This window comes from Apteryx rowi, unplaced genomic scaffold (genome assembly GCF_003343035.1).
Source record: "Apteryx rowi isolate R43461 unplaced genomic scaffold, aptRow1 scaffold_107, whole genome shotgun sequence".
In the NCBI taxonomy this organism is placed as follows: domain Eukaryota; kingdom Metazoa; phylum Chordata; class Aves; order Apterygiformes; family Apterygidae; genus Apteryx; species Apteryx rowi.
In genome coordinates this window covers 1,745,942-1,760,246 of record NW_020447275.1, presented here as the reverse complement: position 1 = coordinate 1,760,246, position 14,305 = coordinate 1,745,942, and the positions used below count along the sequence as shown (strand labels likewise).

Below are 14,305 nucleotides of genomic sequence, written 5' to 3'. Positions count from 1 at the left end.
GTGACAGAGCACTGGACCAGGTTGCCCAGAGAGGTTGTGGAGTCTCCTTCTCTGGAGATATTCAAAACGCGCCTGGATGCAATCCTGTGCAATGTGCTCTAGGTGACCCTGCTTGAGCAGGGGGGTTGGACTAGATGATCTCCAGAGGTCCCTTCCAACCTCAGCGATTCTGTAATTCTGTGCTTTTCCCAAATCTTGAGAGTAGTTTCCTCTTACCCACCCTTGGCTGCGCTCATAAGCACAGAAAAGGGACTGGCTTAGTTCTGAAAAGGAGAATAATGCTGTTCAGGTTGTTCAGTCACAAGATCATCTTTTCATAGGGGGACTGATAAATTAGAAAAGCTGAAATGTGTAATTTCTGTTGAAATTCTCTGTGACTACTGTAGACATTACTGTGTTTTAGAAAGGAGTGAATATCTGTGTCTCATATAAAAATAATAATAACAAAGTCCAACCCTCAAACATTATTATTATTGTTACTATGCTTTTCTGAGATTGTCTCTGCATTAATACCTGGACAACTCCATTGGAAAAGGAGTCTCTTTTATGCGGGGCACTGTATATGGCCATGGTGAAAAGAATTCTGTGTTGCTAGTTCGTCCAAACTCCCATCATTCAGAACTTCAGACTGTAAAGGGTTTGTACATATGCATCATAGTGGGAACACTTTCATGAGATTAAATTGACTTTGTACAGGATCAGGGCTCAAATATGTAGATCATGCTGCATTGAATACCTCATCTGCATAGAGTACTATGAGAAATAATGAGTTAGCGTTCACTAATACATACAAAACCTAGGCCAAATGATGTTTGTTACTTTTGCCAGCTGTCAGCATCTTACATACCTTGAAATCTGTATCACGTACTCAGGCACCAGAATATGACAAAGTCATTTTTCCACTGAAAATGCTGTCCAGTATTGTCAGTATTTTCTACTTATATAGAAGATAATTATGAGAATGAACTCAGAGCAAAATGAAAAAACTGCTTTCTTCAGTTTCAGAAGAAAAATACTAGATTGGATTATAAAGATAGTATGTGTGTGGGAAAAAGTGACAAAATATTTTGTTTCAGGGTTAGTATTTTATCATAAAATGACATGTCTTCCCTTAGAAACTGTACTCTGTAGAACTGTACTCTGTAAAAACTACCTTTAACAAAAAATAGGAGCTTGGCTGTTTCACTTTGCTAACACAACCTATCAGACCTGTAATTCTTACTCTGTTTTTCTTTAGTTTTGCTTGTTAAAACTGCCAAGGGATTCTAGTTAGTCTCTCTCCTTCACATTTTCAATAAATAAAGCAATAGCTTATTTTCTCTATTCTGCTAAAATCTAATAAATATATCTGTATCTTTTTCCTATCCTGTCCTAAATGCATAGGTAGGCAGTGGGATCTGTTAATGAGTTGCTGTGTTAATGAGTTGCCTCAGACACCGTCTTCTTCAGCAGCAGGATATTTGATCTATGTATTTGTGCCAGTGTTTACATGCCTACTACTGGGAGAATCCTCACTGAACACCTACAGCGTTGACCCTATGGCTTGGATCAGTGTTTTGTTTGTTAAACACTTCAGGACAATGCTATAGTTTTAAAGGCCAACATTATTTTGGGGTTGGTTGTTGTAGCTGTAATGCTTCACTCTTGCGTCATAAAGCTGTTTCCAAGGGAAGTTAAGAGCTGTTAATCTCATTTTACGGGTTTCTTGAAAGGTTATACTGTTTGATGTAAAATAGGTCCGGTACGCTACCAACTGGACAAAAACATGTTTCATAGAACTGGCATAAGAGAGGGAGAGAAAGGAGCCAGAAGTCTTATTATGCAGTTTGTTTCTTGGCAGCAGTGTTTCACAGTCTTTTCCTTGTCAGAATCGCAGAGGTCTGTTTTAGGAGGCATCCTTTTCCACTGTAGCAATACTGGAATGGAAGAGTAGTCATGGCCCTCTGAATTCCAGACTGAGCACTCTTGTCCTACAGTATATGTGTAAGTATAGTCTCCTTATCCAGACAATACTTTTTCCTAGTTTCTGCTCATTTACTACTTGTGGTGGTGGGCATGCTTTGTACGTTTATGGGTTGATTTCCTTTTAGTATGTATTTCACTATTCTAATACTTGAGATGGTTTGAATTTGGTGTTGAAATAGAAATGAATTTGACTGTCTGGAATGGATCTGTCCTGTGGCTGGCAGTGATATGCTGATGTTAGTTTGTACTTTCAGTAAACCTAGTTCCTGAAAGGCATGTCATTTGTCATCTGGATCAGCCTGCATTTCAGGTAGTGTATCTCTGGGTCAGTTCCCGCCCCTCCCAATTTGGTCCTATTCAGACACTTCTCATTGATCTGCTTTAAACATAATTTTATTTTAGCTCACATAATACCCAAAGGCTGTTCTGTGTTTGTTCTCCATCACTCATGTTTATTATATTCACCCATCTCTTTTGGGACATAGATTTTCCTTTCTAACATTGCGTTCAGAGTTTGTGTGTGTTGAGGGAGGGGGAGAAATAGCCCAACCATTCGCTCTTCCCTCAGGTGTTATTTCCATTACCTGTAATTTACTGTTGTGTGCTATCTTATTCACCTCTGTGTAATTGCATAGAATGCATCTGTACAAATATTAGTTCAACGGATCTTTCCAGGGCCATAGTGGCAGCCCTGTAGTTCTGGTCATTTAAAAAATGCAGATGTGATTCCGGGAGTAATTTTGCTTTGCCTCTTATTAGATCTTTTCCTGGTTTCTTACTGTCTTCACTGAAAGCTGTCAATCTAGCTATTTCAGATCCTAAACTGTATCTTTTTCCCAGTGACTCCTGTTTTGTCTTTGGAAGGCAAATAACAGTTTTCACGATTGAAGTCAAAGCCAGGAGATCTTATTGATACGAAGTGTATCTGCAGTATCTGAAGTTCTCTTGCTGTTCTCTTCAGCACTGAGATTCTGTTGGATGGCTTTGCCTTTGGCCAGTGCTCGATTATGTATAACCTGTAATACATCCTTTTTCCATCATACTTATACCTTACTCTGATTTTCTTCTTAGAATCTATTCCGAGTGAAATATTTAAAAGACTTCATTTCTATAATTCCTTTCAGTTCTATGTGTTCCTGAACTCCTATCAATTGGAGAGCTATTCTGATGAACTGTGCTAATTAAAGAAAAATGTGAGTTGTGTGGTTACCTTGGGGATTTGGCTAGAGTTTAGTTTAACAATTATCTAAGTATAATAAAGAAAATAATTATGAATGTGTATTTCTGTTGCTACATTTTCTTTCAGTTAATGTTACTGGTGGGACAATCCGCAGTGTAGCTGAGTTAGGACATTGACATTTCAGTTCCATTTTGTGTGACATCCAAAATATTCATAGAACCATTCAGGCTGGAAGGGACCTCTGGAGGGCTCTAGTCTAACCTCCTGCTCAAAGCAGGATCAGCTATGAGGTCCGACCAGCTAGCTCAGGACTTTATTTAGTTGGGTCTTGAAAATCCCCAAGGATGGAGACTGCACAGCCTCTCTGGGCTGCCTGGTATTGCAGGGTTGCTGTTAGGTTCCCCCAAAGCTGCCGCTTCTCCAGGCTGAACAAGCTCAGCTCCCTCAGCATTTCCTCACGGAGCAGGTGCTCCAGCCCCTGACCATGCTGGTTGCCTTCTGCTGAGCTCACTCCAGTTTATCAATGTCTTTCCTCTATTGGGGCTCCCAAAACTGGATGCAGTACTCTAGGTGTGGTCTCACAAGTGCTGAGTGTGTACTGGCCATGCCCCTGTTAATACGGCCCCGGATGCTGCTGGCCTTCTTTGCTGCCAGGGCACGTTGCCGGCTCCCGTTCAGCTTGCCGTCCAGCAAGATCCCCGGTCCCTTTCAGCCAGTGGGTCCCCAGCCTGTATCGTTGCAGGGGACTCTTCCTTCCCGGGTGCAGGGCTCTGCATTTGTCCTTGCTGAATTTCATCAGGGGCCTGCTGACCCCTTCCTCCAGCCTGCCTAGGTCCCTCTGGATGGCAGCCCTGCTCTCGAGTGTATCAGCTGGTGCCCCCCCATCTTGGTGTCATCTGCAAACATGATGAGTGCACTCTTTCGTCTCCTCCAGGTCATTGATAAAGATGTTATCTCTTCTCAGATGCAAATACTGAGCATATGACTGAGTGGTGATGGAAGAGAAAAATAACAACTTGTGTGACTCCTGTGTTGACTTACTGGAAAATATAAGATGCTAAAAAGTTTTTTTTGTTGCTGTTTTTAAATCCCCAAAACAGAATTGTTGGACATGCCTGTTTAGTTGCATGGATATTAACGAATGTACAATGAACATTCAGATGAACCTTACTGAGGCCAATGCTTCTGACAATTCAGAAAGGTCTCATTCATTTATGGATTTTTTTAAGCTATTTTGCCAGCCAGGATTTGAAGAGAAAATAAAGCATTTGGTTCTGTAATTATTTGTGCAACTACAAATTCAGTCTCTGCTTTCAGCCATCTGCCCTGCAGGCACTACTTTTACAGCCATTTAGAACATTGGCACAGTATGCGATCTCTGCATCTTCTTGTGTTTTTATGGCTGACTTGGTGCTGATAATTCTGACACAAATATGTGTTCATATTCCTCCTCCCCCCCCCCTTTTTTTTTTTACATCCTTCTGCTTTATCTCTTTTAGTCTTTTTAAGGGTTTGAAGAACAGCTGCACAGGAAGGGGAAGCAACGCTGTATTCCTGAACAGGCATTTTTTTTTATTTACCGTGTGAGATGCATAGTAGAACAATTTTATTCCTATTAAGGTTCACAAGAAGAAATGCAATCTTCCTTTCTGCAGCAGTTCCTGGTGTCAGTAGTTCAATCATCAGTTCAGTGGTATCTCTGTGTACCAGCTGTTGCCTGAACACCTTCTCTCCTGTATGTGCATGACATGGGAAAAAGTTAGAGCTTCTGCTGTTCTGCTGTTGACATTAGCAGGGCAAACTAAGTTTGAATGGCCTTGGGCTACTACTGAATGAGTAGGATGGCCAGACTTTTACTTGCTTACATGGCCCAAGAGAGAAGTTACTCATTTTATTATAAAGATAGTAGCTGCAGGTTTTAGTCTAGATCACGTGATTGAGCAACTACTTTGGGGCCAGAAAGCCCTGATGAATCCTAGCATGAGGGCAGCCCTCACAGTCTTTGTTTCATTTAAAGGTCTAGGCAGTGTGTCTTCTATAATACTGTTTTTCCAAGTGGCTTCTGGTGAACTTGGCATGTGGTGTACCTGCAGGAACAGATCTCATTTTATGTGGGGACTTGCAGGTGTTGGGACTTTGTAGAGACTACTAGCTTCACCGGGTAGGAATTTATTTGTTTAAAGTTGTTTGAAGAACCTAACTGTGTGCCATTCCCTGTGGAGCACGACTTCAGTCTGGGGGTTCCCTGACCCTGTCAATGGGCTAGCATTTCAGTAGCATTTCATCAGTGCTGCTGGAAAGCTCATTCCTAAAGGCTTAACAGTAACATTATCTAGAGCTGTTGGTTTTTATGGAAGTACAGAGGTTTTATGGAAGTACAGAGATTATAGAGAAGTGTAATTGGGTGAATATGACAGATGGTATCCAATAAGCCAAGTGCTATCACTTTGTAGTATTTTTATTTCGTATATATTTAGAGAGTTTCAAATGTTCAAATGGCACATTACCCCCATTCTTGTCCTTTTCAGTCAGCTTTAATCTAAAAGATCCCATAATCTACTTCTCTTGACACAGCGACATACCAGGTCTTCAAGATCCGAGTGATCGCGAAGGTTAACATGGGGTGTTTCTTTCTTTTTCCATCTGGTTCAATCCTGCTTTGTTTTTGAATTGCATTTGGCAATATGGGAGGAGAAATTTGAAATGAAAGAATCTCATTTAATCTTCCATTGCTTCTCCTTCCATCTGGCAAATGGGAATAATATTTTCTTATTCAATCCCTGTCTTTTTATAATGTAAACCGGTTGGTTCAGGAATTTTCTCTGACTGTGTATGTTCATCCTGCTTGTACAAAGGTCCGTGATTTCATGTGGAGTTTTTGGGTACTGCCACTAGTAATGCATTGTCATGAAACAGCAGAAAAAGAAAATGTAAGGGTGATGCTTTGAAACAGTGTATGAAAGTTTACTGGTAGTATGTGTGTAATCTTGTCTGAACAGGAACATTTTTCATGACAATCAGTGCTGGCCTCCRAAAATGCGACGGATATGATTTTGCACCTTTGTCTTGGTAAAATGTTAATGTCAGGGAAGATTTTCCTTTATGAAGCAGTATCAGCAAGGAACAAATACATTGCCTCATTTGCCAGGCAGAAATGATAGAGCTGCTTTAGTGTGTCAGAGACTTCTTCATTAAAAAACATCAGTGACTACATGCATTTTGGATGTTCTAATCAAAAAAAGTCTCATTATTTGTTTTTTTCTTGCAGTGGTTTATTGAAATGTTAGCAGTTTGCTTGTTTGAAGAGAAGAATTGAAGTAACTGCTGTGAAATGTGTTATTATTTGAATCAAGTCTTTTCCAGTTTTACTTAAATTGAAATAAACCTATGTGGAATTACAGTAAACATAATAAGAGACTGATTTACAGAAACTCCTGCCTTCATCTCAGAAGTAAATAGAGGAGCTTCATGTAATTCTTTTTAACTTTCATCCTTAAAAGCTGATTATTTTGGGGTTTCTCTCCAAATGTTTTTTAAGGAATACTGATTATGAAGAAAAGCTTACAATGTTAAAATATGTGCTTATGTTTTTGTCTTCATTATGACATGGAACTTTTTAGAAAGCTTGGTTATTTTTGTGTAAATTGAATTTAATTGTGAACCTTTCTCTGTAAAACAGATTTTTTTTCTTAAAAAGCGGTACAAAAAGTAATACTTTGACAAAAAGATGACTGTTCATTTAATATATTTTCCCTATGGAAAATAGGAAGTGGGGATATCTGAATCAAATGTCATGTTTAAAATTTGAAAACAACGCACTCTAAATTTAATACTCAAGTCTCTGTGGGCCTTGGATGAAGCTGCTAGTATGAATCTCTGAAATATATAGCTATAGGCTTGAATTTTTCTTAAGCCAAACATCCAATACGCTCTAATGGATGAGCTGCTTGAGTTGAGTGTGGGTGGATGGGTCTTCCTCGATAATTATCTACAAGTGAATATGTGCAAGCTTTGACTAATTAACTGAGTTTGGACTAGACTGTATTACTGCAAACCTGCAGTACTGTTTACAATATTATATACAGTGTAAAATTGCTTTTCCTTTTAAATGGGGTCAAAGCCATGGCCAAGATGCCAGATGGATACATGATACTTGATTGAATAGAACTAAGAGTGAAGCTTGCTGCGTCTTCAGGTTGCTTCAGCAGATTGCTAATATGTATATATTCTCCTTAATAATTTTTTATGAATTATAAAGCTGTATTACAGCTGACTGAGTTTCATGCTGCTGCTGGGATTTTCTAACATGACATCAAGCATGTAGCCAGAATTGTTTTAACAGCCTCACTCTCTGTTACAGCCATACACTCTCTGTAACACTGTTACAGCTCAGTTTTCTCATCGTACTGTGCCGTTAGTCTCTGTCCATCCCAGTCATTTTGACCACTGAGTAACAAAATCATTGCCACTTAAGAAACTGTACCTGCAGCTGTTGGGTCCTCTGCACAAGCGCAGCCTGGGGCACAGAAAATGGTGTTGCACTGTTCCCCTTCTTCCAGAGGAAGAGCAATTGGATTCTCTTCTTTCCAGAGACCAGGAGGGCAAAGAGTCAGCTTCTACTCCTAGACTTTTGTCTATTTTGTTTGTTTTCCCACAGAATGGAGAGGAGAAGTTCTCTGTATTTTAGCTCTCGGATCCTGGAGCATCTGCCAGGATACATGGACTGGCAGACGCTATGGCAAAATCGTCTGCTAGATCTTTCTGCTAGGCTTTCATCTGAGTCTGAGAAAGGGTCACTTAAGTGCTGCTAACATACTTGCATCTCAGAGTCCCCAGCAGATGTTTTTAAGGCAGCAAGAGTGAGGGCCAGATGGAATCACTCTGGAAACAAAGATATATTTTTTAAAAGGCTGAGGTCTCTTCATGGTAAACCTAAGGAGTCACCCAGCCTCAGAAGAGTTGTTAAACTGAAAATCAGGGAATGTGAAATATTGGCCGTTAATCAGTAGCTGCAAGGTCCACTAGTCCCATGGAAAATAATAACAAAGTAAACAGTCTCAAACTAGGGTGTTTTGCTGTTATAACAGAAGAATATATAGGCTAAATGATCCTCTCTTTGGGCTTGCATGAGGATTATTTAAGTATCAAGAAAGGACAGAACTGCAGCTTTTCAGTGATGCTGGCTCTGAGTAACCATTAAAATAAACAGACGTGGTGGTAATCAGATGATTTTCTAAGGCCTTTTCTAAACTGAAGGATTCAGAAGTGTGGTGTGACTGTCTGACTGGAGTAAGACATTCTAGTACAATTCCAGTTAAGAGAGAAATAGTATTGTTGAAATAACTATATTCCACTAAACTTCCATATTGGTGAAGAAAGCTTGAGTTCAGTTTTAATTGTTGAAGGTTGCAGCCGAAGTAATGCAAGGACAAGGCTTTTAGTTAATGCATATTTACAAAAGGATTGCAGAAAACAACCCAGAGATTTATAAAATATCAAGTCACAGAAAGAAGGACTTGGAAGTTACAAAAGAGGTTGTAAGCTTCTGGCGCACTGCTCTTGGTCTCAGCTGTGATTGCATATATTCAGAGGATTTAAACACAATGTGTTGCAGTAGAAAGGCAATATGGAGAGGTGTTTCAGCAGTACAGCATCCACAGCTTTTGGATGGAGATTCATTTTTCTGGCACTCCTTCAGTACGTCTGATAGTCGCTTTGCATTCATGGAATGCTGAATCAATGCGAATCACACCCTTCCTTTGGCTAGTGTTTGCTATGGTGTTACTAAAACTGCCATGTTTATCACAGTAAGGTTAAGCATAAAGAGATCCAAGGGAGCTGTGCTTGTTTATGTAAACCTGAGTTTAGCTTGTTGTGACTTAGCTGGGGAATCATAGGTAACGTTTAGAAAAGGATTGAGGACGTTTTACTGCTGCCCTGTTCCATGCAGTGTGTTATGCCTGGATACTGTATGATGGGAAATTACAGGAAACCAAAGACACCCCGAGTGCTCAGTCACCTCCTCCGTGATAGAGAATTTAGAATTACAGCCAATCCAGCATATTACTGCAAACCATTATATTCATGGGAAGATAATTACTGAACTGGTGGTTTATGGGAATGTCTGAGAAGTATATATAGCTCATTTAACATATCATCTGAAGGAGTCAGCCTAGCCTGATTTATAAAACAGAAGATGAGAGAAGAGATCAGTTATCTCCTTAGCTCTGCAAATGACTGGTGGAATGAAGGTTGGCCTTTGACCGCTCTGGGTAACACGGCTGTATATACATTGCCGCCTCTGCAGTTCTGATGATCTGGACTAAAATCATTTCATTTTTTTTCTCCAAGCATTATATGTTAAATGAGGAGGTTTTTTCAGGCCATTAAGCCTGAAATGTTAAACTTATGCATCTGTTTTTTCAATTGTTTGGCCAAAATACCCGTTTGGCGAGTTTCGCTTTCTAGCAGTGTAGCTTATACAATAGCTTTTTTTTTTTTCCCCCTAGGAGTACTTCATTATAACTGCAACACATGTAACATGGAGAAATACGTGTCTTCTTTTTATAACTTGTTTTTGTAATCTATCAAATGAAGAATACTTGGTATAAAGCAGAACATTTTTGTGGATGTATTTCTTTTCTTTAGTCTAGCACTACCTTGCTGCTGATGCATTCTGTCTTAGGAAACTAGCACATTACTTATTTCTTCCAAGACTCGCATCAACATCCTTAATACTGACCCCAAGTGTTATGTGGACTAAAAATAAAGCATTACCTCTACAAGAGACCACAAAATTTCATACTCTAAGTACTTGTAGATCAGAGTTTCATTCTGTGGAGCAGCACCCTCTTGTAAGATGTAACCAGTGTATAAATTATAAAAGGCTGAGTTACCAGTGGGCCTCATTACAGGTCCTGATAACCTTGGTGTCTGAAAGGTGATGTTTTGTATGCCTTTTTTAGAACTCCTGTTTACTGTAATGCTAATTGTCTTCTAGAGCATGTATATTAATACATATGAAGTCACATTTTTATGACGTTTCAGTTGCACTAAAGTTTAGTTGTATTTAGGTCAGAAACCAGGTTTGGCTGTCCTGGATTGTTTTATTTTGCTTTTCAGTTAAGAGTGATTATAAAAAGGGATTAATCTTTTAAAAGAATATGTATTGTAAGAGGAAATTAAATGAATTCTACTTGTAAGAGGCTTTTTTCTGTAGCTATTTTCCTTGCAGTTGATATATTATAGTTTAAAAGATTTAATTATCTATGTTAAATGTTTAACCATAATGTTCTTACAATATAGAGACCTTTGTTCTCTGGAAAAATAAAGTGTAGTCAGTGGTTTGATAAAACACTTTACAAAAATAATTTTCTCATTTTAGTGCTATTAGTTTTTAACATCTAATTAATGAAAATGATTGAATGCCACAGGAGCTAATCTCCGAACTAGTAACAATTAGAAGAAAGGAAATATGGCAGTGCGCAGTACTATTTATTTTGCCAGTCTCTGAAAGTTGAACTGCATAGCAGTAAGTGTGACTTTTCAGATATTCAGGAATAAATTCTGTGTTTCAGTGTGCAAAAGATTAGACAATTAATTTTCCTAAGGCAATTTTAAATGCTGCTGATTTGCTAAGCAGCTCCCTAACGCTCTTCACTTCTTATATGCTTTATATGCAAATTTTCAGTCAAATCCCATTTCTATATACATTGACATTTTCATTAGAAAATAGTAGAGAAGAAAGCAAACTTTGGACTGTGGATTTTGCATCTCTTTGTGATCTGGCTGAATATAAACTTTGAAGTTTATGTGAACCAGAGTTTTTCTGTTTTTCATGGACTGCATTTAAGTTCTCTTGAGCCAACTTCTGCAAGTTAGGGCAGGCAAACTTCCATGGAACATAGTGGAAGTTTTTTCCTGAATAAGTCTTGCAAGAATTAGCTCCAGTGATTGTTGTTTGGTGTTGGTTTGAGTGATAAACTCCTAATTATTTACCCTTTGTCTTTGCAGTGTTCTGGATGATGAGGGGAGTACTTTGCGTCAGCAGAAGCTTGACAGGCAGGTAAGATTTTGGAAGTTTCTTGCTTTCTGAAGTGTAGATCTTGGAGCAGGGAAATCGCTGACACATATCTGATAACTGATAGATGTATCCTGCCAAAAAATTGTATCTAGTAATTAGGGAATGCAAAAGAGAGGTCTATGAAGGTTATATAGAAGTCTAACTTCCACTGAGGTTTTTCTTATGACTGAAGTTTGAGTGATTCCCACTTCCACCACCTAGGGGTTGTTTTAAGCTGATTTACAATGTGTTACCCATCTGAAGGACCAGAAAGGACAAGAGGTTCTGGCAGGCACGTCAACCAACAGAAATTTACCTCCAAGTTTTTACATATTTTCTTCTCCATTCCCTGGATTTATCCCTTGTGACTGTAAACTAATGGTATTTTGTGCTAGGTTGTTTATTTGCTACTGTATTCCTACATGACTTATACAACAAAGTGATTCAGAATCTCTCATCTGAAATCTAAGAGAATTTTGCCATTAAGTTTTAATATGGTTTAGGATTTTCACTTTACCTTTGATTTTTCTGTGGTCCCATTTCTGTGAACCGTTGTCATGTTTATAGTTAAGCTTTGTTTAATTTTCTGTTGTTATAGCCATTTCTTCTGGCATCATTTTATCAGGCTATGTTTCATCTTCAAATTCAAATACTTTCTATTTATGACGTAATTTTGAACTTGATTCTGACCTTTCTGAAGTCAAGTTGAGGTGTTCCACACAACTCATGGGGCTGAAAGAGTCCCATCTCCATTCTTGTTCTTCAGGTTTAGTGCATTTCCATTCTAAAAGCAAAAATCACTGCACAGGAGCAGGGAAACAGTAAGGTAATGGATAATTAAAATAATCAGTTCAGTTCTCTGAGGCTGTGGAAAAGGGCTCGAACAGAGAGGTGCCTATGGTGCCATCAGATGCTGAACAAAGTATCTGGGAGAAGAGACTTGTATGGCTGGTAGGATAATTCCCTGCCTCCCATCACTATTGCTTTGGTTTTCATCAGGTATAACTGAAAAATTTAAGTGTTTAATTAAAGTTCAGCTTGTATAGTTGTTAAATTAGGCTCATGTCCAGCCTTATCACTTGATTCTAATTTACAGATTATCTGCTCCTGATTTACAAAAACTTAAACTGACCCCTTTCTGCCTCATGCCTTTACTCACCCTCCCATTGCTTCACAGCCAGTACTCTCACACTGTTTTTTTTCCAAGGGTTATTTTCAAGCGAGCTCTGACAGCTGGTAGACTGCTCAGAAAGATCTGTTTTAATAATTTGATATTTTCAGCAGAAGGTGTTTTAGTGGTGGATTTTTTGGGGGGTGGGGGTGGGGGAAGATTTCCTATAATCTGATATCCAATATCTCACTTGCCAGTTCTCGCCACCAGAAAACTGTAAAAGGTGTAAAGATATCCGTTGCACTTCATCAGAGATTGCTGTTGTTTGGAGTCCAGTAACAGATACTTTTCTTTGCATTTCCCTCAGCGAGCATTGCTAGAACAGAAGCAGAAAAAAAAGCGCCAGGAGCCATTAATGGTTCAGTCCAATGTGGACGGTCGCACAAGAACGCGCAGAATGAAACATTCGGAAGAACAAGCCCCATTGGTTGAATCGTATCTTAACAGCAACAGCAGCACTATATATCACGGTATGTGAATATAACCTATTGCATGCATATTTACTGCAAGTATGATGCTCTCAATGTTAAATGTATGCTACAAGAACAAAATCTTTTTAGTAAATAATTGATAACCTTAATTTGTATTCAGGAGTAAAAACATCAGAACTTCCAAGGCTAGTCTCAAAGGTAGAAACCAAGGTAACTAACTGCCATTTCAGTGCTGTGGGAAAGGGGGTAGGTTGTCACTTCTGCAGGGAATATTTAAGTGTCTTCAGCCGTGGTTCCTAATGAAGTGAGACTTATGCTGTCCTGCTTTGTGAATGTCTCCGTGTGTACGTACCTGTGCTTAAACCTGTCAGTCCTCAATGATAAATTTGGAACTTGTTAACCAATTTCAGCTAAGTTTGGGTGTAACAATCTCAAAGATACTGCATTTCTGCAAGTTTTATTAAAATAGGTGACTCGATAGAGAAGAACATTCCAAGCTTGTACAATGTGGTCTTCATTATTTTATTAGAGGTTACAGAATCCAGAAGGGACGAACAAACTTCAGGTATCACAGCCATATGGAAAAAAAATATAATGCCATTTATGTATTGGTAGGCTCCAAAGAATTCTATCATCAGAAATCAATCCCAAGGAAATCAGTTTTTATTTAGTTCTGTGCTCATGGCCCATGCTTGTGGACACCTAATGAGAGTAGGTGCATGCTTTTCCTCAGAATTTCCTAGAGGGAAGCTTGGGTAACCTTTACTCAATATTCTGTCTCTTGTGGATCTCATTCCAGGCTGCTAAAACCTCCATGAGTTATAGAGAACAATAATTTCCCACCATTCTTGTTTTGCAAATCCTTAAGTTGAAATCAATTCATAATGGAGTGTACCCCTTAACAGCAAAAGGCTTGCTTTCCTTGAATATTTAGGGGTATGTGGGACGTGAGCTGAAAACTTCAGGTGTAGGGAGTGTAGTTGGCTGTTTTCAGGTTGGAAATTCTACTAGGTGGCAGAGTACCTAAGGTTTAATGTTTAAAAAACAAAATCTAAGATGCTTTTGTGAATCTAACTCTTGAAAAATAAAACAGTATCCATAGTCTTGGGGGTGGGGGCGCAAAAACCTTTCAATGTTCATCCATCATTCACTTCAGATCTCTGAACACTGCATGTGCTGTATTTTTCATCTGCCTTATTGTTTCATTTTCAATAGGAGGTGGTCACATCTTTTAACAAGGTTATGGTAGGTATTTGCTGGACTAACTAATGATGCTGTGAGAAATGCAGTTTTTAGAGTCTCTACTTCCACTTGCAAATGGTGGGTTGTTTTGGTATATTTACTCTTACAGAGTTCATTGTTGCAAACTGGAAATTGCATTGGTTAATTGTTAGGATTTTATTAGTAATGGGCCTTTTATCTTGCTTCTGCAAGCAGTTAGACTACCATAATGATTTCAGAGAAAGAATTATTTTTTCTGATAGTATTATTTTAAT

At 38.8% G+C, this 14,305-nt stretch overlaps 1 protein-coding gene across 4 annotated transcripts in view; it reads left to right on the top strand.

Annotated features, from left to right (window-relative positions):
• The window catches only part of TUB (tubby bipartite transcription factor), a 77,191-nt gene that overhangs the window by 20,136 nt on the left and 42,750 nt on the right, over nucleotides 1-14,305 (top strand). For all 4 annotated transcript variants that reach the window (XM_026070559.1, XM_026070549.1, XM_026070538.1 and 1 more), the window contains exons 2-3: nucleotides 11,159-11,210; nucleotides 12,686-12,848. In XM_026070559.1, the coding sequence (XP_025926344.1) occupies nucleotides 11,159-11,210; nucleotides 12,686-12,848 (215 nt within the window). The remainder of the gene's footprint in view (nucleotides 1-11,158; nucleotides 11,211-12,685; nucleotides 12,849-14,305) is intronic.